This window comes from Rhinoraja longicauda, chromosome 6 (genome assembly GCF_053455715.1).
Source record: "Rhinoraja longicauda isolate Sanriku21f chromosome 6, sRhiLon1.1, whole genome shotgun sequence".
NCBI classification, from domain to species: domain Eukaryota; kingdom Metazoa; phylum Chordata; class Chondrichthyes; order Rajiformes; family Arhynchobatidae; genus Rhinoraja; species Rhinoraja longicauda.
The window spans coordinates 76,103,586-76,128,103 of record NC_135958.1 but is presented as its reverse complement, the minus strand read 5'-3'; the positions used below and the strand labels follow the sequence as shown (position 1 = coordinate 76,128,103).

At 44.9% G+C, this 24,518-nt stretch overlaps 1 protein-coding gene across 4 annotated transcripts in view; it reads right to left on the bottom strand.

Moving 5' to 3' along the window:
• Positions 1-22,101, bottom strand: part of LOC144594611 (E3 ubiquitin-protein ligase rnf213-alpha-like) — a 116,795-nt gene extending 94,694 nt beyond the window's left edge. Inside the window, exons 1-9 of one of the 4 annotated variants that reach the window (XM_078401370.1) lie at positions 21,967-22,101; positions 19,947-20,161; positions 16,002-16,616; positions 14,138-14,370; positions 12,986-13,144; positions 11,450-11,649; positions 5,698-5,981; positions 4,344-4,600; positions 493-708 (exon numbers count right to left, since the gene is read on the bottom strand). In XM_078401370.1, coding sequence (XP_078257496.1) covers positions 493-708; positions 4,344-4,600; positions 5,698-5,981; positions 11,450-11,649; positions 12,986-13,144; positions 14,138-14,370; positions 16,002-16,616; positions 19,947-20,159 — 2,177 coding nt within the window. In that variant the 5' untranslated portion in view covers positions 20,160-20,161; positions 21,967-22,101. Of the gene's footprint in view, positions 1-492; positions 709-4,343; positions 4,601-5,697; positions 5,982-11,449; positions 11,650-12,985; positions 13,145-14,137; positions 14,371-16,001; positions 16,617-19,946; positions 20,162-20,335; positions 20,517-21,966 lie in introns of those variants that run through there. The other 3 variants (XM_078401373.1, XM_078401372.1, XM_078401371.1) reach the window with 3 other exon arrangements.
• Between the last annotated feature and the right edge of the window lie 2,417 nt (positions 22,102-24,518).

The window sequence follows — 24,518 nt, the reverse complement described above, 5'->3', positions numbered from 1 at the left end:
GTGGTTTCATCAACACTGGGACATCATGACGCAGCGATAGAGTTGCTGCCTTACAGCGCCGGAGACCCGGGTTCGATCCCGACTACGGGCGCTGTCTGTACGGATTTTGTACGTTCTCCCTGTGACCAGCGTGGGTTTTCTCCGAGATCTTCGGTTTCCTTCCACACTCCAAAGGCGTACAGGTATGTAGGTAAATTAGCTTGGTAAATGTAAAAATTGTCCATAGTGTGTGTAGGATAGTGTTAATAAGCGGGGATTGCTGGTCGGCGCGGTCCCGGTGGGCCTGTTTCCACGCTGTTTCTCTAAACTAAATAAAGCATATTGTTCATCTGCAACATGGTGTCCCAGCTCTTCTACTCAATGCTCCCACTAATGAAGGAAATTGTGCCACACACCTTCACCACCTTGTCTAACTCTACCCCTAAACCTGAACAGTATTGCATAAAATCACAATGCCCTATTGCCATTGTAATAATTTTTTAAAAGCCTTACCTTTGGACTGTGTCATTAACGTTTTGCCTAAAAGTAATAAAAGGAAGCCCATCAAGTCCAGCCCAGCTGTCTTCAGTCTGACTATTATCCCCCAAAAATGGGCTCGTTATATTGGATGAATAACCAAATAAATGCAGAACAGGAATCACTTGCACCCATCCTAGTATTCTGTTGTTGATACAGCTAACCATCATCTGCTTCAGTATTGTTGTAATCCTATGTATATAAAAAAAAAGCCAGATTATCAAGTATGAAGATAATTTTTTTAACTTCATATTAAAATTACTGTCAGTTGATTAAATACAAGTAAAAACAAATTCCATTCGACCACCTGAATCATCATGCAATACTGTATCATCCAAGTTTATTTTTTATTTGAAATTATAAGCTATTTGTTCAAACAAACCAGCATTGAATAAGGAGAGTACAGTTGATGTCAGGGCAAGTCGAATTAACCTGACTCCTTTAATGATTTGTATTAGATACACATTTGCCAAGAGCTACAACAGCTTTTCGGAAAGGAGCACATTAAAGACATCGAGACAAAAAGTATACAAGACTATTACAAAAAACCCTCGGACTGTTTCTCAGAGAAAACATTCTCACAGAAATAATCTATCAAGCCCCCTCAGAATGTTGTCAATAAAAAAAGTTGATCCAGAAATCTGATACCGAAATAAATGCTGGTTAGGCATCATTTGCAGAGAAACCGAGTTAAAGTTTCAAGCTCTTGTTACTTTGTCCAAACTGATAAATGAAATGTTAACCCTGTTGCTCTTGAAACAGATGCTCACTGGTCTGCAGTGTTCCCAACATTTTCAGCCTTCTCTCAGAAGATTGTATGATGACTTCTCATTTGTTTTAACTCCAGAGAGTTTTGGCAGATTCTACTCACATGACACCATCACTCCCACATTTCAATTAGTGAACCTTCTTTATATAAGGACATTAAAATGATCTACTTTAGACTTTAGAGAAACATAATGGAAACAGGCCCTTTGGCCCACCAACTCCACGCCGACCCCGTATACTAGCACAATCCTACACATTAGGGACAATTTACAAATCACAGAAGCCAATTAACCCACAAGCCTGTGCTGCAAATGCTGCTATCAGGTATCATGTCATAAGCAAACGTATATATTATACTCTATTTCTTAACCCAAAGCATTAACATTAATTGACGACACTGGGACCGCAACATAATCCATATGACATGCCCTTGGTCAGAATCCCTCAACCTGAAAATTACCTGTTTATTCCTTCTCTCATTTTCGGTCCATTAATCATCCCTGAATCTATGCACCTGATATCCTGAACTCTAATTTTTTTTATCAATTCCCGGAGTAGCATTTCAACAAAGGTATTTTGAAAATCCAATTGCATCACATTGTAGTGGGTCTGGACGCAGCAGGAATCAGGCAAGACGCCAGGTAAGGATTGACAGTAATTTTAATGTAGCATCAGAACATCCACTCTCTTCAGTTTCCCGCACAAGTTAACTCTAGCCCCTTCAGGCAAACCCCCTTGCTCCAGACCCCTCCCCAACCCAGTCCACTCAGTGCCGAGGGGGATGACCCAGGGAGTGGCCTAATCCCCGGGCACCGCCACAGGACCCCCCCCCAAGAACCGGAGGCACAAAACGGACAGGAGGACGTATGAGACGACCAGCCCGTGTGCGCACCACGGCGGTCGCAGGAACCTGAACCACTCCGCCAGGGGAAGAAAACCGCGGGGACACTGGGAGTAAGGGCCGGGACGCAGGACGACCCCGAGGGCGAGGCCGCGCCAGTAGGACCGGCTGGCTAATGTCCACGTGCGCCGGCTTCAACTGCGAAATAGAGACTGTCTCAGGACGACCCCCCATGTCCAAAACGAAGGTGGCAGAGCCACGCTCGAGCACCTTGAATGGCCCTTCATACGGACGCTGAAGGGGTGTCCGGTGTGCATCCCGGCACAGGAAAACAAACGGACAGTCCTCCAGAGCGGAAGGGACATGCGACTGAACCGAACCATGGCAAGACGTCGGCACCGGTGCCAGCTTGCCCACCGTCTCCCGAAGGCGTTGCAGGGCGGCCGATGGTTGTTCCGCCTGCCCCTGGGCTGATGGAATAAACTCACCGGGCACTGTCAGCGGGGCCCCGTACACCAGTTTCCCGCACAAGTTAACTCTAGCCCCTTCAGACAAACCTCATAGCTCCAGACCCCTCCCCAGCCCTGTCCACTCAGTGCCGATGGGGATGACCCAGGGAGTGGCCTAATCCCCGGGCACCGCCACATCACCTAGTTGGCGCTCCTCTATTCTGCTAGTTATAATCTCAAATACGCTCCAACAGTTTTATCAAACGTGATTGAACTTTCATTAATCTGTGTGGACTCTGCTCAATCTTATCTTTATCTTCTAAGTGCCCCGACACTAAAAACTTCGTATTTTCTTGCAACTTACATCAGATTTAATGGTGTTTTGTTCCTTGCTTTTTCCATAAGAAGTCAGATTACATTTGTTACCTTCCAAAATGTGGGAATCATTCTGGAATCTATGCAATTTGGAAAATGTCAACTAGTACAACCACAATATCCACAGCCATCTCTTTGAAAGCTCTGAATTGCAAGTGGTCAGGTCTTGGGAATTAATCACCTTTCAGTCCCATTCATTTTTCCCAATACAATTATTTTTTACTGATTTCTTTGTTTCTTAGTTATTTTGGGAATATACTCCTTAATTTCCTGGACATTTTCTTTGAAGGTAGATATGAAATCTTTAAGTGCTCTGACATTTCTCTAGTTCTCAACATAATTTCTCCTGTCTCAGTCAGTAAGGGACCCAAATTAACTGGATTAAGGGATGAGTTAAACAGGGAGTTGCGGAGGGAACGGTCTCTGCGAAAGACAGAAAGGGGAGGAGATGGGAAAATGTGGCTAGTGGTGGGATCCCTTTGGAGGTAGCAGAAATTTTGGAGGATTATATGTTGTACCTAATATACCAGATAGTTTGACACCTCACGCCTTTGCATTTGTTTGATTCCGAATCAAGAAACTGTTTTAACAATGCACTTAATCACTTTCAGTCTTTATATTAAATTACATGATATCATGATCACTGCTCTTTAAATGCCCTTATATCACTCAATTCTTTCTCACTACACAATGCTGGATCTAAAATTGTCAGATCATTTTTTGTTGCTCAGATTATTGATCTGGAAAAACGGCTCTTAATGACCACTAAATTTATTTTCCCAGTTTACATGTTGATTAAAAACTTACATGGTCATTGTATTATCCTTTTTACCCACATTTCAAATTTTCACATCTACACTCTGTTTATTACCATTACTATATCGGGACCCATAAACAACTCCTACAAATGCTTACTGCTCCTTGATGTTCCTTAATTCATCGACATTGATTCTACTTGTTTCCTGTGCCAAGGCATTTCATCAACACTCCCTTTATCTAATTATTTAATATCAGTTACCTCTCTGAAAAGTATCATGGTATATTTAAATAATCTTGGTCACTTTTCAATTATGTCTCTATAATTTGTGTCGTTAATTCTACAATTTGTTACAAATGCTATCCACTTTCAGATAAGGAACCTTCAATTTTGCCTTTGTACCAGTTTTTTCTTGTTTTGACTAAATGGAGGTATACTCTTACGTTTGTATTCATTGCCCCTCCCTGACAGATTCTGTACACATACATTGACATATTGTTACACTGGAATAGTGTAAAACATAAGAATGTAAAACCTCAGTTTTTTAAATAATTATTGAGAATCAACTTTTAGCATACACGTGTAGAAAGGCAAGATACATATTTTGTTACTTTTGAACTATTTACACGATTCTTACTTTTTCTCAATATAGAAACTTTCTTTAAGAGTCTTGAATTCCATGGTGATGATATTTGCTGATAATTGTTGTACATTAAAAAATTCACAAACTTCAGCCAGTTCAGGATTTGACCATTCAAGACCATATATTTCATTCAGGACCAATATTAGAATGCCAGTTCGTAGGCGGCTTTGCACACGTGTCTTGGTTTCTGAAACTTGATTATTTGGATGTCTAGCCATTTTCTTTAAAGCATCTTTCAGAATATCCTGAACCTAAATAAAAAACATCAATTCTGTGAACATGCAGTTCTCGATCATATGGATAAAAAACATTAAACATGTTTTTAGATGTGGAAAGGAACTTATCAGTGAAACAGATTTCCTTGGAATAGCACCACAAATTAAATTTTGCGCAATCAATCCAGAGATGTCTTGTGTATCTTTTACAATCCCACTTAATCCAACTTCCATTGTAGCTTGTGTGACATTTCCCAACAGGTATATTCTTCAAAATGATGGTGTGAAGAGATTTGGTACAAAGAGATTACCCGAGGTGCTATGTTGTGAGTCAAGTGTCAATGTCATTGTATGAACAAATGAAATGTATAAAGTCCAAATCCATTGTTAAAGTTTTTCTGGAATTCTTATTAAAGCACTGATTATTATTTACAGAACTTTGAAACAGGATAACATTGCACTTTCCTTTAATTTTTATCTTTCGCCATTCTTAAAATAAATGTCATAATATTGTATGTGAGAGGTAGAGGTTTTACTTGACAGTACTGGGAGAACAAAAGCCTATCCCTATATTTGAGATTGTCATGGATTTTGATTGCATGGGAGCATATTCCCAGCTTTGCCGCAGGATGTAGGTGCACCAGGGTGGGACTCCTTGTTTAAGCATTGATGACATAATCAGCGATTTATGTTCTGTGGTAAATTCCAATGCAAGTGGTAGCAGTATTGGAGTAAAGCATTGGAGAAACAGTTTCTTAAATCATAAATGGGCAACCCAAACACTGAGTGCAGGATAGTAAGTACATTTACTTCTTATATAAAAGGCAAGAATTGTCAAGGTATGTGCTTCTCAAACACCAGATTAAAGATTGATGGATGGAAGCAGTCCAGATTATGGATATATGGCACACAGGACTGCAGGACAGCAAGCAATGAATTTAGGATGGTAGGCCATTTGACCCTGCTCACTCATTCAATACAAACATGGCTGATTTTCCATATCATAAACATATTCCCACTCCCCTGGCTTGTACATTAATTCCTCCTATTTAGCACATGTATTAAAAAGATATGAGACTGAGATAAAAATATAAATAGAGTAAGTCATTCCAACTATTGATAATCTGACTTACGTCTTTCACCCCAAAGGAAAGAGAAGTCCAAGAAACTGGCCTTCCTTCAAAAACCATAGGATTTTTATATACTTCATAGAATTGCCTTAGCTGTCGCAGAAAATTCATCAAATTCTTTTCATTCCAAGTTGTAAGAATATCAAATATCGAATCCACCATGATTTCACCTGCTAGTTGTTTTCCTCTTTTTATATCATTTTTTCCACCTCTGACAAAATCAAGGATTTTATCTTTAAAACCTTTATCGTGTGGTGCACAGATAATATCATCGTACTGATGCCAATCTGGTGAAATATAAAATAATTCAGTTAGAAATTATTAAATACAGACAGGTATCAAAAATGCATGCTTTCTGAAGCTCAGCCCATATTTATCTATTCCTTTAAATTATTCAGTGGGCTTGCCTTAATTCTGACCAGGGAAGCATATTCCCCACGCAACATCATTCATTCGGAAAGAAACTTTACTTAAACTCTCTACCCCCAAACAAAATTTATGCTAATGAATGTACACAAATATAAAGAATCAATTATGTTTAACAAACTATTCGTACAGCCTGCTGATCAGGAAAGAAATCTGATTCATTTCAGATAAATCTAAGCTGCCTGGTATGTGCAAATTCAAGCTTATTACACAAAAGCAACACTATAGACATTTTAATGTTGCTGTGTAAAATGCATCTGGAATGCCACATACTATTACGGGAAAGCAATAATTGGAAAATATATTGCTTTGCCAAAAGAATACAAAGTTGAGAATGTAGTTTGCAAATGAGCTCATGACTTTGTTTATGCTAAAAACATGGGCAATTGATGGACTGAATGAGCATATTTGATGATGTATGCCAGGGTCTAGAATCATACAACACGGAGACAGACCCTTTGGCCCAAATGCACATTTTGTACAACTACAACATAACATCCCAATTTCTATACTCAATGATGAATGCCAGTGTGCCAAAAGCCCCCTTCACTACTCTATTTACCTGTGACACTACATTCAGGGATCTTATGTACTTGTCTCCTAGGTCCCTCTATTTTTCAAACCTCTACAGGTTCCTACCGTTCACTTTTAAAGTCCTACTGCAGTTTGACTTCCGAAAATGCAACATGTTGCACTTTTTCGAATTTAACTTCATTTGCCATTCCTCACCCCACTTACCCAGCTGATCGGGATACCGCTGTAATTCTTGATGATCTTCTTTACTGTCTATGATATCACTATTTTTAGTATCATCTGCAAACTTAACAACCTTGCCTTGTACATTCTCATTAGTCAGACTTGGTTCTATGTGGTCTTGGTTCTTGATTCCAAATCATTGAAATAGATGATAAACAACAATAACGAAGGTATTTATTCACAAAATGCTGGAGTAACTCAGCAGGTCAGGCAGCATCTCAAGAGAAAAGGAATGGGCGACGTTTCGGGTCGAGACCCGAAACATCGCCCATTCCTTTTCTCCTGAGATGCTGCCTGACCTGCTAAGTTACTCCAGCATTTTGTGAATAAATACCTTCGATTTGTACCAGCATCTGCAATTATTTTCTTACATAAACAACAATAACAATCAATCAGGAACTGAGAAATATTTCACAAATTATGAAAGATCTTGTGGGAGAATGTGTTAGAATTCAAGTTTCGTGCCAATTTTTTGATCAGAGTTCATGACAGAAAAATCTGTTCAAACACCGTACTCGGTTCCTAGGAGTGATCTTTTTTTTAAACTAAAGGTAACATAGAACCAAGTTTGACTAATACCTCTGATATACATAATGAAGCACTGGGGATCAGCAGGGTGCTTATAATAATCTGCTACCTTTTTTAAAAGACATTCAAAACCATAATGAGTAAAATAAACAATTTTGTATATTTAAAGATATATTGTACAAGGAAGCCATATCCAATTTAAGTCAAGATAGATTGATCACAAAATATGAAACAGGACCAAGAGGGTCAACAGATTTGCCAAATATGAGAACAAAAGACAGTTTTATAACATTTCTTTGCATAGTGCAGAGGATAGTAAATTAGTATCATTTTGAAAAAGAGACTGGTTTTAGAACCAACTAGACCCGTTGGGTCCATTCCTCGTAGAGGGGGAACAGGGAAGGGGAGAGGGTGTCGCCACTGACTCTGGACTCAAAGCCTCTCCTGTATTGGTGCAGCATCCTCAACCCCCCCCTGCTCCCCCACTGACGCACTCCATCCTCCCTACCACACCCCCACTTGTCACTCCCCTGCCCCACCCCCACTCCCCCAGCCCTGCCTCCACCCCCATTCCCCCCTCCCACCACCCCATTCCCCCCTCCCCACCCCCATTCCCCCTCCCCCCTCTCCAGACCCCCACCTCCCTCCCTCCCCCCCCCCACTCTCCCCTCCTCCCCACCCCCTCTCTCCTGCCCCCCTTTGAAGGGTACAGGGAAGGGTAGAGGGGGGCAGGGAAGGGTAGAGGGGGGGGGCAGGGAAGGGTAGAGGGAAGGGCAGAGGGGGCAGGGGAAGGGCAGAGGGGGGCAGGGAAGGGCAGAGGGGGCAGGGAAGGGCAGAGGGGGGCAGGGAAGGGTAGAGGGAAGGGTAGAGGGGGGGCAGGGAAGGGTAGAGGGGGGCAGGGAAGGGTAGAGGGGGGGCAGGGAAGGGTAGAGGGGGGGGCAGGGAAGGGTAGAGGGGGGCAGGGAAGGGTAGAGGGTGGGCAGGGAAGGGGAGAGGGAGGGAAGGGGAGAGGGAGGGGAGGGTAGAGGGGGGAAGGGTAGAGGGGGGAAGGGTAGAGGGGGGGAAGGGTAGAGGGGGGGAAGGGTAGGGGGGGAAGGGTAGAGGGGCAAGGGTAGAGGGGGGAAGGGTAGAGGGGGAAGGGTAGAGGGGGGAAGGGTCGAGGGGGGAAGGGTAGAGGGGGGAAGGGTAGAGGGGGAAGGGTAGAGGGGGAAGGGTAGAGGGGAGGAAGGGTAGAGGGGAGGAAGGGTAGAGGGGAGGAAGGGTAGAGGGGAGGAAGGGTAGAGGGGAGGAAGGGTAGAGGGGAGGAAGGGTAGAGGGGGGAGGGTAGAGGAGGAAGGGTAGAGGGGGGAGGGTAGAGGGGTAGGGTAGAGGGGGGAGGGTAGAGGGGGGAGGGTAGAGGGGGGAGGGTAGAGGGGGGAGGGTAGAGGGGGAGGGTAGAGGGGGGAAGGGTAGAGGGGGGAAGGGTAGAGGGGGGAAGGGTAGAGGGGGGAAGGGTAGAGGGGGGAAGGGTAGAGGGGGGAAGGGTAGAGGGGGGGAAGGGTAGAGGGGGGAAGGGTAGAGGGAGGAAGGGTAGAGGGAGGAAGGGTAGAGGGGGGGAAGGGTAGAGGGGGGGAAGGGTAGAGGGGGGGAAGGGTAGAGGGGGGAAGGGTAGAGGGGGAAGGGTAGAGGGGGGGTAGGGTAATGGGGGGGAAGGGTAGAGGGGGGGAAGGGTAGAGGGGGGGAAGGGTAGAGGGGGGGAAGGGTAGAGGGGGGGAAGGGTAGAGGGGGGGAAGGGTAGAGGGGGGAGGGTAGAGGGGGAAGGGTAGAGGGGGAAGGTAGAGGGGGGAGGGTAGAGGGGGAAGGGTAGAGGGAGAAGGGTAGAGGGGGAAGGGTAGAGGGGGAAGGGTAGAGGGGGAAGGGTAGAGGGGGAAGGGTAGAGGGGGGAAGGGTAGGGGGGGGTGGGTAGGGGGGAGGGTATGGGGGGAGGGTATGGGAAGGGTAGAGTGGGGAGGGTAGAGGGGGAAGGGTAGAGGGGGAAGGGTAGAGGGGGAAGGGTAGAGGGGGAAGGGTAGAGGGGGGAGGGTAGAGGGGGGAGGGTAGGGGGGAGGGTAGAGGGAGGGGGGGGGGCAGGGAAGAGTGTAGAGGGGGGGCAGGGAGGGGAGAGGGTGTGATTGAGTGAGCCCTGGACCCAAAGCCTCCTGTATTGTTGCACCCTCAACCCCCCAACTCAATCCCCCTTATCCCCCCTCCTGCCCCCCACTGGCCCACTCCATCCCCCCTACCCACCCCCACTTGCCCCTCCCCTGCCCCCACCCCCACTTTCGGCTCCCCTACCCCCACTCACCCCAGCCCTGCCTCCCCCCCACCTCCCTCCCCTCCCCCCCACTCTCCCTGCCAGCTCCCCACTCACCCCCCACCCGCAATCTTCCCTTCTCCCCACGCCCACTCTCCCCCCACCCACAATCTTCCCTTCTCCCCAACCCCTCTCCCCCTCCACCACTCTTCCCTTCTCCCCACCCCCACCCCGCCCTCCTTCCCACCCCCACTCTCCCCCCACTCCTACTCTCTCCTCCCCCCAACCCCTCTCCCCCACTCTCCTCCGCCCACCCTCTCCCCTTTCCTCCCTCTTCCCCACCCGCACTCTCCCCTGCCGCGCAGTCCCCCTTCCCCCCCACCCCCACTCTCTTATCCCGACACCCAACCCCCTCACCCCCACCCTCCCCTGCCCCCCACACCCTCCCCTGCCCCCCACACCCACTGTCCCCCTTCCCCACACCCCTCCTCTCCCCACTCCCACTTTCCCCGACCCCCTTCCTCCCCACTCCTCCCCCACTCTTTTCTTCCCCCACAACCGCACTCCCCTCCTACTCCACTGACTCCTTCCCCCCACCCCCACCCTACCCCCACCCTACCCCCACCCTCCCCTCCACCCACTCGAACCCCCCTCCTGCGGGCCCGACAACGCCGCTTGAGAGGGGAGAGGAAAGGGAGGGGAGCGCATTAGTTAAAGGTCCGTGGGGGGGGGGGGGGGGTTGCATTAATTAAAGGTCTGGGGGGGGTGGGGGGAGAGCATTAGTTAAAGGTCTGGGGGGGGGTAGTGCATTAGTTAAAGGTCCGGGGGGGGGGGAGCGCATTAGTTAAAGGTCCGGGGGGGGGGAGTGCATTAGTTAAAGGTCTGGGGTGGGGGGAGCGCATTAGTTAAAGGTCTGGGGGGGAGAGCGCATTAGTTAAAGGTCTGGGGGAGAGCACATTAGTTAAAGGTCCGGGGTGGGGGGCATTAGTTAAATGTCTGGGGGGGGGGAAGAGCATTAGTTAAAGGTCTGAGGGGGGGGGGGGGTAGCGCATTAGTTAAAGGTCCGGAGGGGGGGGGGGGGGGAGTGCATTAGGTAAAGGTCCGGGGTGGAGGGATCGCATTAGTTAAAGGTCTGGGGGAGGGGGGGTAGCACATTAGTTAAAGGTCCGGGGTGGGGGGGGCATTAGTTAAATGTCTTGGGGGGGGGGGTGGGAGCGCATTGTTAAAGTTCTGGGGGGGAGCGCATTAGTTAAAGGTCGGGGGTAGCGCATTAGTTAAAGATCTAGGGGGGGAGCGCATTAGTTAAAGGTCGGGGAGGAGCGCATTAGTTAAAGGTCCGGGGGGGGGGGGGAGCGCATTAGTTAAATGTCTGGGGGGGGGCGCATTAGTTAAACGTCTGGGGTGGGGGGAGCCACCCCACCCCCACCACCTCCCCTCCACCCACTCGGCCACCACGCCCACTCCCCTCAGTGGAGCTGTTGGCTGCGAAAAGCAATTACCAGTGCCCGTGCGTTCAACGCTGACTGCTGATGTGCGATTCTCTGCCGGGGCGGGGCTTGAAAAACTTTAAAAATGTAGGTTCAATTTGAATGAGTTGTTACCTATTATGCCCAGGTTAATGGCGAGTACGGCGGTGCAAAAATGGTGGCGCTATGGTGTGCCATTTTGGCTGTATGAACCATAAAAGTTATGCTTTGCACAAACACACGGACAGAGAGGTTTAGTAATATATATAGATAGATGGTAAGAAATTAATTGTATGGACCTTCTTACCTCTTTCATCAAGAAAATGTTGTTTTATAACTAAGCAGCGATCTGTGACACAACCTTTTGGTGAGTCAGACTTATAAATAAATTCGAACTCCGATTTATTGTCACGTATGACTACATACTTATAAGGATGTTGTTTTTCAATCTTGTCTTTATGAACAGAATGGCACCCTTCAATGAAGTATCCATGTTCTCCTAAATCCCTGTTGAAGTAAAGCATAAATAATTTATAATAATTGACCCAAAAGAATCAAATAATTTAAATGTAATTAATCTCATTATTTTGGAAATAAAGTACAAATCAAAACAGTAAGCAATAAAAGCAGAGTTATACAGAGCAAGAATCAAAATATATGTGAGCATGGGCAGAGGTGAGGGAAGTGTTCTTTTCGATTTTAGATGGTTATATAAACTTAAAGCAGCAAATATTTTTATCTATAATTATTTTTTGTGCTCCACTCAAGAATAAAAATAAATTATTCTAATTAATCCATTGAAGGACGTATTGCGGCATCAACCACTTAATTTAGGTAATTCACAGATCCACTGGTATCGCAGATGAATGACTTGTTAAAAAGTTATCTTTCTGTTCTCCAAGCTAGAAGAGCATTGTGCATGAGAAACTATGATTAACAACAAATTAATATATTAGGGGGGTTTTTTAAGCATACAAATTCGAATTTAATTAAATATGCAAAACATTCTTAGATTAAGATGGCAGTACAGATGATGTGCAAACTTACAAAGCAGCGTGATCCAGACAACTATACTTGCAATGTCTGCAACTGGAATGTCAATGAGCTCAGTGAGCATGGAGAATGCAGAACTGGATGATGAATGCAGTAATGGAGCTCCCAGAAACACAGATTATACACAGTTGATATGTTTTTATGAAATAGAAATTATGCTTGGCAAATCTTTGAGTTGTTTGACGTTCTAACTAGGATGTCAAACAAAGGGGAAGCTCTGTTTGTCATGCGTTTGAATTTTCGGAAGGCATTCAATAAGATGTAATCTGAGAATTGGGGTAATGGATTAGGTGGAGCTGACTAACATTCAGAGTTGTGTCAAATGAACAAGTTTATGATGAGCTGAATTCATCATTGAGTTCAACCATGATGCATTGACAGGCTGGGGGGAAAAACTGATAAGAACTGAAATCCCATTCAACTGAAGGGGTCACTGATTCTGGGAAAAATGAGTTAAATTATTTACTTATCTTACTTTATTTTAATATTTTTATTCATTTGCTTACAATTTAAGGACTTTTTAAACTTTTTATCTAATTGCTTTCAGCAATCCATGAGTCAGCAAGTCTATTTATGTGTGCTGAAGGTGCCCAAGACATGGAGAGATCAGAAACTAGCACCATCATGATCAATGCAATTCCTTCATCAGTTAAGTGATACGCCTAAATATGCAAACATACTCTTCATTATTCTTAAAGTCAAAAAGATTTCAAACAAAAATATAACCCTGCCAGAAAAGCAATTAAAAGCAACTCAAGCAATTAAAACTCTTAATCAAATGCAAACTTACTTAGTTACATTCATTTCCAATATGTTTGTAGCCCAGTTATCAGCAAGACTTCCTGATCTTATAACTACTTTATCTTCATATGGATTGAATTTAAAATCCTTTGACAGTATTGCATGGAAGTAAATGGTAACCGTTTCTTCAGGTTTTAAATTTGTGTAACTGCAGATTTAAAACAACAAATTTATTACAAAAAAATCATAGTAATACTTGATAAGTCGAAACATATTTGATGATTCTATATTAGTGCCATTTCACCTTTAGACAATTGTTTCCATTTATTACAGTGGTTTTAAAAATACATAAGATAATTGATATTATATCAGAAACTATGATTACTGCAGATGCTGGAAATATAAAACAAGAACAGTAAATGCTAAAAGTATTCAGAGGGTCAGGCCACATCTGTGGGAAGAGAGTCAACGTTTCAGGTTGGAGATTCTTCATCAGAACTTTAATCAAGGTGTCTGACCCGAAACATTGACTCTGTTTCTCGACTCGCACTTGCAACCTTTCGCGAAGAGTGTTATAAAATAAAACTATCTGAACTCAACTGGTCACACATATTGCAGGCTTTCAAAGTGGTGATGACAAGCAAGACTAGAGTTCTTTGGAATATGGAAAGCTGGCAGTAGTCATTATTTCAAATTATTTGCGAAAGAGGATAACGACAGTTACTCAAGAAACAGGCTAAGGATAAATGTAAACATGGTTGATCGTTATAACAACTAGCAATTAGAAAGTGGAAGAATTGTAAATGCAAGAGGCCATGAAAGCAAGAAGACATGTTGAATTAAACAAAAAAAAGTTAATAGGTTGCTACTAACAACAAAGTAAGACCTAATAAATAAAATGCAACATTAAGAGGTATAGGCAAGCATTTCAGAAAATAATCCAAAAGGAAAAAATCCATAAGGTGGTCCAGAAGGAGGAAAATTAGAGGAAAAAACAAAGTGCCTCAAATACCTCCTGCTGGCCAAAGCAGGTAATATTGATACAACCTGACATTAAAACTTTTAACGGAAAATCCACCTAAACAAAATTCAAAATTACAGGATGTGAGATGAAGGACAGGAAGTTTACTCAACTAAAACCCTGCACAATTTAGCATTAAAAATAGTCATATACCTATCAACGCAATAATTCTTTTCCCACCTTAAGCTAGAAGTCTTTTCCTTTGAATTTTTTTTTAGCTGTCTTTTTTCCTTCCTGCTTAATAATTTGTTATCTTCATCAGCACTATTGCTTATTGTTGTCTTTGACAATTCCTTGTTACTTCCTTGCTTTGGGCTTTCCGATGGTTTATCAATATGTTTTTCTTCCACAGTCCTGTTTTTCTCACTCTGTTGAAGCTGTTTCTTTTCATTATCAGTTCTGGAATCTTCACCCTAGAAGGCACCAAAGACAGCATAGTGTAAGAAAATAACTGCAGATGCTGGTACAAATCAAAGGTATTTATTCACAAAAAGCTGGAGTAACTCAGCAGGTCAGGCAGCATCTCAGGAGAGAAGGAATGGGTGACATTTCGGGTCGAGACCCTTCTTCAGACTGATGTCAGGGGGGGGCGGGATAAAGGAAGGATATAGGTGGAGACAGGAAGATAGAGGGAGAACTGGGAAGGGGGAGGGGAAGAGAGGGACAGAGGAACTATCTAAAGTTGGAGAAGTCAATGTTCATACCGCTGGGCTGCAAGCTGCCCAGGCGAAAGCATGTGACTTCTGAAATGCCTTCCCTTGCCTGATGTTTTCAAACTTACATATTTTTATCAGGATCAGTAGCCTTTACCAGTTCAGTTTGAGTTCTCTAATGTTTCTGTGCTTTGTCCAAGGTGGACCACCTTGTAATAATATCATGGTCATCATCTACCAAAGTAAAAAGATCAAACCCCACCTCAAACAAGCCACCTCTTCCACATGGGCCTTGCCTTCCTCACTGTTAAGTTTCTAAAGCAATTACTGATGTCACTGCTTTCCAAGCATAATTGAAAAAAATGACAGTAACACATGATTTTACATGAGAAAACATTGGCTTTGTTAGAGGATCCTTAAATAGAAACTACCATACACTGGAATCCCAGAAATGCTCAATTTGCATATATGCCATTTGCTTTTGTAGTTCTCTTTATGACTTGATAAAGTACCTTTTAACAGACTTTTGGCAAAAAGTGAGCTTATGGAATTGAGGATAAATTAATGGTCTAGCAAAGAATTTGGCCTAGTGGAATGAGAGGAATTATTGGTACACAAATTGGCAGGACATTATAACATTTTCACAAATAGCAAAGATGTTAGGTAGGAAATTACTATATCCGAGTTTGTCAATGACACAGGATACGCAGCAACGAAAGCTGCATAGAGCGAATAATTACTTTTAAAAATATATCAAATTAGAATGAGCAAAACGGTAGTAAATAGATTAGCGTGGACAAATGAAAAACAAATGGGCAGCTGCAAAAAGAATAAAAAATATTCCCTAAATGGTGAGAAGTCAGCATTTATCCAGCTGCACCCATTGACTGAATGCATTGTGCCATTGGCGCTGCTGCTAAATTTGCTATGCAGTATCTCTGATGTTGAAGACATTGTGAACAGTATGTTTAGTGAGCTAGTCAAAATCCTCACCCACTAAAGAACCTGCTGAGAATCATTACCCAATATATCTTTCTACATATTTTAGTGTTTATATTATTAAAATTATCCTCAAGGTAGTTGAAGGAAATGCATGAATAGATTAGGTGAAGCACCAAAGATTGACCAGACATTCTTACAACATGCCTTAGCTAGAATCCCAGTTCTAAGGGGAAAAAGATGAAAACATTTTTTAAAATAATTTACTTTCCCTGTTGAGATATTAGGCCAGTTGAAAACTGAAATTCAATTTTTTTCTGTTTAATCGAGCTCCTTACAATAGTTTCACGCCATTGTTATTTGAAATATATAACAATATATAAAATGGCATATTTGCACAAATTACTATTTTGATAAGAAAACAATTTATTTATGAAAACAATGTCATTAACCTTAGTAAGTGGAATGCTCTCTTCCTTCTTTGTGTTCAGTTGATTGCAAATCTTTTCTTTGCTGGCTCCTGTACACCCAAGGTCACTTCCAACATTATTTTTTGCAGCTTCTGATTTGCCTCCAAAGACGTACTTTGCAGATTCAACATTATCATTTTTCTCCTTTTGTTTTTCCAGGGCTAAGATTATACTCTCCTTTGAATCAGTTGACTTGTTCTTCTTTGGTTGAGGTGCTGGCTTCTCTACAGTGGCTCCAGCACCTTGATCTTTGTTTTCATTGGGTGTAATACCATTTTTGGATGATTTCAAGCCTGGATTTGGCTCTTCTTTGACTGAACTGTAACTATCTGGCATTTGATTATTGTGCCCTGACTTGGTGGGATGGCCATCACCTACGGCACTTTGTAGATCATCATTTCTACTGGTAGACTTTTGAAAATTGCCCACATCTTCAGTGTCAGCAAAATAATCAGTGGTTTTATTATCAATTTTGCTGTGTTGTGTTGTTTCAGTGTCCATATGTTCACTTTCTGAAGGAATCTGCTCAAGATGAGAAGTCGAGGTAGTCTCTTCACATGTATCAGTTAGACTCTGTTTATTCCGTTTTTTTCTCTGCTTGTAAAACAACAATAACAGTCAGATCATATGAATGACAGTTATCGGTATCATGTCTCCTGGATTTCAAAATTCCATTCCCCTTCCAACACACAAGCTGCAAAAAAATGTTTTTCTAACAATATTGTTAATTAGAAAACTGCACAAATAAAACATGGTTAAAGGGTACATATTCAATTGTATTCAGTGTGGCACTGATACCAGCCTAATATACACACAATATCTGAACGTAGTGAACATTTTTCCATTTTGCTCCAATGCAATGTTTTACTGCACTTTGATAACCATGAAAAAACAAAGAATTTATTTATTAATTTATCCATAGCTAGTAAAACATGGATATATTGTTGAATTCTAGATGTCAAAGTGTATTCTCTCCTATTTTAAGTTAAATAGACAATAAATCTATTTAACTCATACAAGTAATTAACTTTTCAAATTTTCAACTGAATAATATGCTTCTTATCAATTCATTTTACAGATGTGGGCCTCACTGGGAAGGCCAGTATACTGTCAACCCTAACTCTCTTTAAACTGTCTTTATTGGGTCACTGGGAAAAGAATTGGGATGATCATTTTAGTGTATTAGTGCCCCAGCATTTTAATACATACGTACAGGAATTTGCAGGAATTACATAAACTTTGCAAGGGTTGTAAATTATGATATGCTATGATGCCCATTTACGAAACCAGCTATGATGACAACAAGGCAGGCACAAAAGAGCTTATAACTAAGAGATTTAAAAAAAATAACATGGAATTAAAATAGCAATGAGGAAGTATTAACAATGTCTTGATCCTCAGCTCCCCATGCCCTGATCTTGCTAATTAAGAATGCATTATGATGCATAACTATAATCTAAAACACTGACAAGCTTGACACATTTTACAGCAAACCAGCTTTTCAGACCAAACTAAGGTCTGTAAATGCCATGTTGAAACAAAGTCTACAGTTATGAAATCATAGAATTGTTTAGTTAATTGACATCTCAGCACATTCTCTTCAAAGGTGCTATCCAATGAGTACCTCTATTACAGGTTATCCTTAATCTCGGTACTTTTTTTCGTTTTCAAGTGTAACTCTAATTTCCTTTGGAAGGTATAACTGAATGCAAGGAAAGCAACTTGCATTCATTTGGAGTATTTAACATAAATAAGAAATCTTTAAGGTAGACACAAAATGCTGGAGTAACTCAGCAGGACAGGCAGCATCTCTGGAGAGAAGGATTGGGTGACCCGAAACATCACCCATTCCTTCTCTCCAGAGATGCTGCCTGTCCTGCTGAGTTACTCCAGCATTTTGTGTCTACCTTCGATTTAAACCAGCATCTGCAGTTCTTTCCTACATAAGAAATCTTTAAGCTTTTCTCAGGAGGAAACAGAAAAGTTGACACTGAGCCATAATGAAATATTATGTGGATCAGAAGCTCAATTGGAAGTAGGTTTGAAGATACATTTTAAAGAATTAGAGGGTTTTCAAAATTGAATGCAGATCTTGGAGCCTGGGTAGCCTTGGGTGTGAAGTGTTGAATTGAAGGAACCTGATAGCTCAAGATAAAAGGAGATATGCCTAGTGAGTTACAGAGATAGGGAAGGTGGGGCCAAGATGGCATTTGAAATCAGGAAAGACAGGTTTAAAACTTAAGTAGTGATAAAAGTAATAACATGATGAGACCTAGATGAAGGGTATTCAGGGTTTTTTCTTAGGATGGAAATGTCAAATATGAGAGGGTATAGGGTAAAGGTTAAAGAGGGAATGTTTACAGGTGATGTACAAGACAGATTTCTTAAACACGACAGTTGCAAGTGCCCGGATATGCTGCCTGGCAAGCTGGAAGATAGAGACTTAATAGCAACATTTAAGAGGCATTTAAACAGACATCTGAACAGGTAGGGAACAGACCAAATACAGGCAGATGAGATTAGTTTAAACTAGACCAAGTGGACCCGTTGGGCCCAAATCTCTCCTGCATTGGTGCAGCACCCTCTCCTCCCCCCCCTCCCCTCTCCTCCATCCCCCTCAATCCCCCCTTATCCTCCCTCCTCCCCCTCCCTAGGAGATAGATTTAAATTTTAAAATGTGAATAACTTTAACAATATAACATTGATTTCAATGAAACTTCTTCCATTCGCACCAAAGGGACGATGGTGAGCAAGGTGGGCCTAAGATTGTTGTGCAATCCTGTACCATTTTGGCTGTAGTTCAGGAATAAACAAACAAAACAGGTTTTAGTATATAGATTGGCATCACGATCGGAGCAAACATGACGGGCCAAAGGGCAGGCCCTGTTTTGTATTGTTCAACTGATATTGGCTATCGAGCGCAGATTGAGTAGAGAATAATAATTTGTCATAATATAGGCAGCAGAATTTGAAATTAATTCAAGTTTATGGAGTTGGAAGATGGGAGTCTGGCCAACACTGGTCGTCCACAGATAACAAAGTCAAGAACGCATCCATCAGCACCAGACAAGCTGAGGCAAGATCAGCAATTGTCAGACTCTCAACAAAGGTTCTCATCTCCTTTAGATCTTTATCTATTGCCTTAAATCTGCTACCTCCAATTACTGACCCATATGTCATTTTCACCCATCATTTATCAAGAAACAGAATTTCAAACCTTCCCTTTATTTTTCCTGATCTACACAGTAAATAGAAGGGCCTTTGGAGAGACCACAAGGTGCAGGTACAGTTCCATGAAAGTGGCGTCTCAGGTTGCCAAGGAGTCATTTGGCACCCTTGCCTTCAGGAGCATTAAATTAAGATTATTTTCCCAATTGTAAACATTTTTGAGGTGATGTTTTCTTATCTTTCTTATGCCAGGTATCTCTAACAAATGCTTATATCATTAATATGATGCCACATATAAGGAACTTAATTTAATTTAGTTTAGTTAATCGATACAGCATGGAAACAGGGCCTTTGGCACATTGAGTCCAAGCCAACTATTTGTTCACCTGTTCACACTAGTATAATGTTATCCCACTTTCTCATCCACTCCCTGCAAACAAGGGTCAATTTACTTTTTATAGAGGCCAATTAACCTACCAACGCACATGTCTCTGGGATGTGAGAAGAAACTAGAACACCCGGGGAAACACACCCACAGGGAGAACATGCAAACTCCACACAGACAGCACAGCACCCGAGGTCATAATCGATCCCAGTTCTCTGGCGCTGAGAGGTAGCAGTTCCACCATCTGTCCCGAAAATAAATCATCTTCCAAAATCAGAGACCAAACCGCATGGAAATAGGCACTTCGGCACAACTTGTCCATGCCAACCAAATTACCTGCAATTGTGAAACTAATTGTATATTTAGCCATCTACCTTCTTTTGCAGCTTGCAAGCTTCATGTTCAGTTCCTCTTTTGGGTGTCAGGACTGGATTTTGGTCACTCTGCATTTCACAGGCATTCTCTGCTTGCTGTAAAGACTCTTCACTCTCACCGGCTGGCTGAATGGTGGACGACACCTCCAGATGAACATTCTCTGATGTTAATAAATTTGGAACTTCAGTCTTCTCGTCAGCTTGTGCCATCATTCCTTTAGGTAATTAAAAGTGAAGGAGATCCAAACCACAAAAAAATGAAAATCGCAGTTGAAATAAATCTTACTGGTATAAGCTTAACATTTCATTTTCCTACTAACAAGGTAAATAAAACAAGGAGGTGCAAGGTAAATAAAATTCCACGGTCGGATGAATTTCTAAGAACACACCTCAAACTTATAATGTTTGAGACAAAAGACCCATCATTTATTTATTTGCCTCTGTACTCCAAGAGGTGCAGGTGGAGGTGACGGGCGGCCGCCGGGCCGGGCCGGGCGAGAGCCTTGGCACGAGCACGGACTGCATGTCGTCGTCGTCGTCGTCGTCGTCGTCGCGCGCGCGCCAACGGCCGGCGGGGAGAGCGCGCGGCTGAGGGAGGGAGGGAGGGAGGCCGTCCGCTGCTCGAGCGCCGCGGGGCGCCGACAAGGTCTCTCTTCTACCATCCCTTCTTCCATCTTGTCATCTCTCCCCCTCCTTTCTCCTTCTTTCCTGACTCTCTCCCTCCCCCGCCAACCCCTTTCCCTCCACCACTCCTTTTTCCCTCTACCGCCCCTTCCCTCCGCCAGTTCCTCACCCCTTTCCTTTCCCTCCCCACCTCTCTCCCCTTTCCCTCCCCTCGCCCGTTTCCCTCCCCTCGCCCGTTTCCCTCCCCTCACCTCCTTCCCCCTCCCCTCACCTCCTTCCCCCTCCCCTTTTCCCCATCTTTCTCTCCTTTCCCTCCCCTCGCCCCTTTCCCTCACCTCCTTCCCCCTCACCTCCTCCCCCCTCACCTCCTCCCCCCTCACCTCCTCCCCCCTCACCTCCTCCCCCCTCACCTCCTCCCCCCTCACCTCCTCCCCCTCACCTCCTTCCCCCTCACCTCCCCCCCTCACCTCCTTTTCCCTCCTCTCTCCCCTTTCCCTCCTCTCTCCCCCTTTCCCTCCTCTCTCCCCCTTTCCCTCCTCTCTCCCCCTTTCCCTCCTCTCTCCCCCTTTCCCTCCTCTCTCCCCCTTTCCCTCCTCTCTCCCCCTTTCCCTCCTCTCTCCCCCTTTCCCTCCTCTCTCTCCCCCCTTTCCCTCCTCTCTCCCCCCTTTCCCTCCTCTCTCTCCCTTTCCCTCCTCTCTCCCCCTTTCCCTCCTCTCTCCCCCTTTCCCTCCTCTCTCCCCCCTTTCCCCCCCCTTTCCCTCCTCTCTCCCCCTTTCCCTCCTCTCTCCCCCTTTCCCTCCTCTCTCCCCCCTTTCCCTCCTCTCTCCCCCCTTTCCCTCCTCTCTCCCCCCTTTCCCTCCTCTCCCCCCTTTCCCTCCTCTCTCCCCCCTTTCCCTCCTCTCTCCCCCCTTTCCCTCCTCTCTCCCCCCTTTCCCTCCCCTCTCCCCCCTTTCCCTCCTCTCTCCCCTTTCCCTCCACTCTCCCCCCTTTCCCTCCACTCTCCCCCCTTTCCCTCCTCTCTCTCCCCTTTCCCTCCTCTCTCCCCCTTTCCCTCCTCTCTCCCCCCTTTCCCTCCTCTCTCCCCCCTTTCCCTCCTCTCTCCCCCCTTTCCCTCCTCTCTCCCCCCTTTCCCTCCTCTCTCCCCCTTTCCCTCCTCTCTCCCCCCTTTCCCTCCTCTCTCCCCCCTTTCCCTCCTCTCTCCCCCCTTTCCCTCCTCTCTCCCCCCTTTCCCTCCTCTCTCCCCCCTTTCCCTCCTCTCTCTCCCCTTTCCCTCCTCCCTTCCAGCTTCTATCCGCAAGAGACCCCAACGACGGCGGGCGCTGTTAATGTCGCAGCAATCCTTGTTTACAAAACAGTCGGGGGAAGAAAGCTGGATGAAATAAACGTGGCAACTGACCTGGGACCGTCCCTGAGCAGCCCGGGCCTGGGCTCCGGCCCCCGTGGGCGTGGGGTTGCAGGAGGACGCCGCAGCCCCCGCCGTGTCCTGGAGACCAGTCCACTCACCGCCGATGCTCTGATCCTCTGCTGCATCGGGTGTTGTTTTCGTTTTTATCACTCGACGTCCAAATCTTACTTTCACTTTTGATTTTCCGAGAAATCCGATTTGGCGTTTGTATTTTGGTTTTTGTTTCAATTCCGTAAATTATGTTATTGCAACTTGAACGACGAAGCATTTAAAATCCCACAGACATGGTATCTCGAGTAAAACACAAAGTTTTGGTGTAACAACAGGACTTCTCCATTTCAATGACAATTCTCACAATACTTTGAGGAAATATAGTCACGCAGCAGAGAAACAGGCCCTTCGGCCCGACTTGCCCATACCGACTAAGATGTTCCATCCACATTAGTCCCACCTGCCCTCATTTGGCCCATATCCCTCTAAAACTTTCCTATTTGTGTATCGGTCTGAATGCCTTTTAAATGTTATTTAGTACTTTCCTCAACTACCTCCGGCAGCTCATTCCATATACCCATCACCCTCTGTGTGAAACAATTGCCCGATCAGGTCCCTATTAAATCTTTCCCCTCTCACCTTAAACCTACATCCTCTGGTTCTTGATTCCCCAACTCTGGGTAACATACTGCGGATTCACCGTATCCCCCTCATGATCTTATACACTTCAAAACTACCAGCAGCAGCACAAGGGAATCCACCAGTCCCTCTCCCAACAGCTCCCTGAAAATGGTAACACAAGTAGATAGAGTGGTACAGAAGGTGTATGGCATTGAAGAAGGGTCTTGATCTGAAACGTCACCTATTCCTTCTCTCCAGAGATGCCTCCTGTCCTGCTGAGTTACTCCAGATTTTTGTGTCCATCCTTGGTTTAAACCAGCATCTGCAGTTCCTTCCTACACCGGTGTATGTCATGCTTGCCTTCATCAGTCAGGGTATTGAATAAGAGTGTAAGATTTGAGAAGTTTTCCCTCCTTCTGCAATCAACACCAAACCAAAGAGCTGCAGTTTGGACATTTTACACGGGAGACTGGGGCTGATAGCGGAGAAAGGCTGCGGTCAGTTTAACAAGGGATGTCACAATCCGTGGGTCCTAAGATGGCCGCGGGACCTCGTGACCAGCCACAAAACCAAAAACCCCACAGCCCAGTCTCTAGGTTTCTGCAAAGCCACGGCCAGAACAATGGATGGATATTGGCCATGCAGAAACCTGCGAAACCAGGTCGAAGTCCAGACACTAGGGCGCTGACATCAGCATACTCACAATGCCCCAAGCCGACCTACACAGTTAATCTCGTTAAGGGGGCACAATAGCCCATAGAAACCTACCTGGCAGGAGATGGGAAACCAGTTAAACCCATCACCTCTCAACGAGAAACAGATTAACAGACCGTCTGGCCATCACTGGTACCCGGACATAACGCAGATCGAAGAGAAATCTCAAATACCCATCTTTGAAACAAAGAGATCCCGAGATCTGACGGGAGATAGGACGGGTCAGAATTAGTATAACTGGCCACGATTTTTGGGTTTTAAACTCACGAAAAATGCAAGGAAGGCAAGCCAGGTGGAAGACGAAAAAGACAGGCAAGAAGAAAACGCTCGCAGCAGGGACAGCAACACTCGCAACGACTGGCCAGGAACGCAAGAAACGGAAGGAAGAAACTCACGGGACAAGCACGACCCTCTCGGAAAGCAGCGGAGAAGCAGCATGAACAGCCAGTAACCCCAGTAATAGCCCCATGGTGATCATGTACCCCGATCCTGGACATAGTTTTAGTGTAGAGGGGAGGGTGGTTTGAATAAACGTGGGTGTGTAAATGAATATGTGTTGGTCAATTTTGCGATGTGTCGTACGTTCCCCATCTTACAGTCAAGTATATGTCTAATAACAGTATAACAGGTATAACAGAGCTTTATTTGTCGTTCGGTACCGAAGTACCGAACGAAACTACATAGCAGTCATAGAAAAAAAAAGAACACAAGACACATAACCCCAACACAAACGTCCATCACAGTGACTCCAAACACCCCCTCACTGTGATGGAGGCAACAAAACTTCCACTCTCTTCCCCACGCCCACGGACAGACAGCTCGTCCCCGACCGACCCGCACAGTCCCCGCACCGGGCGCTGAAACGTCCCGCGGCCGAACCGGGCGATGAAAGGCCCGCGACCAAGCCTTGCGCAGCTAAGTCCCGTGGTCGAGCCGCACCGGGCGATGTCAAGTCCGCAGTTGAGCCGCACCAGCGATGTTAAGCCCCGCAGCCAAGCTGCACCGGGCGATGTTAAGCCCCGCAGCCGAGCTACACCGGGCACTGTTAAGCCCCGCAGCCGAGCTGCACCGGGCACTGTTAAGCCCCGCAGCCGAGCTGCACCGGGCGATGTTAAGTCCAGCGGCCAAGCCGCACCGGGATGTAAAGTCCAGCGGCCAAGCCGCACCGGGATGTAAAGTCCAGCGGCCAAGCCGCACCGGGATGTAAAGTCCAGCGG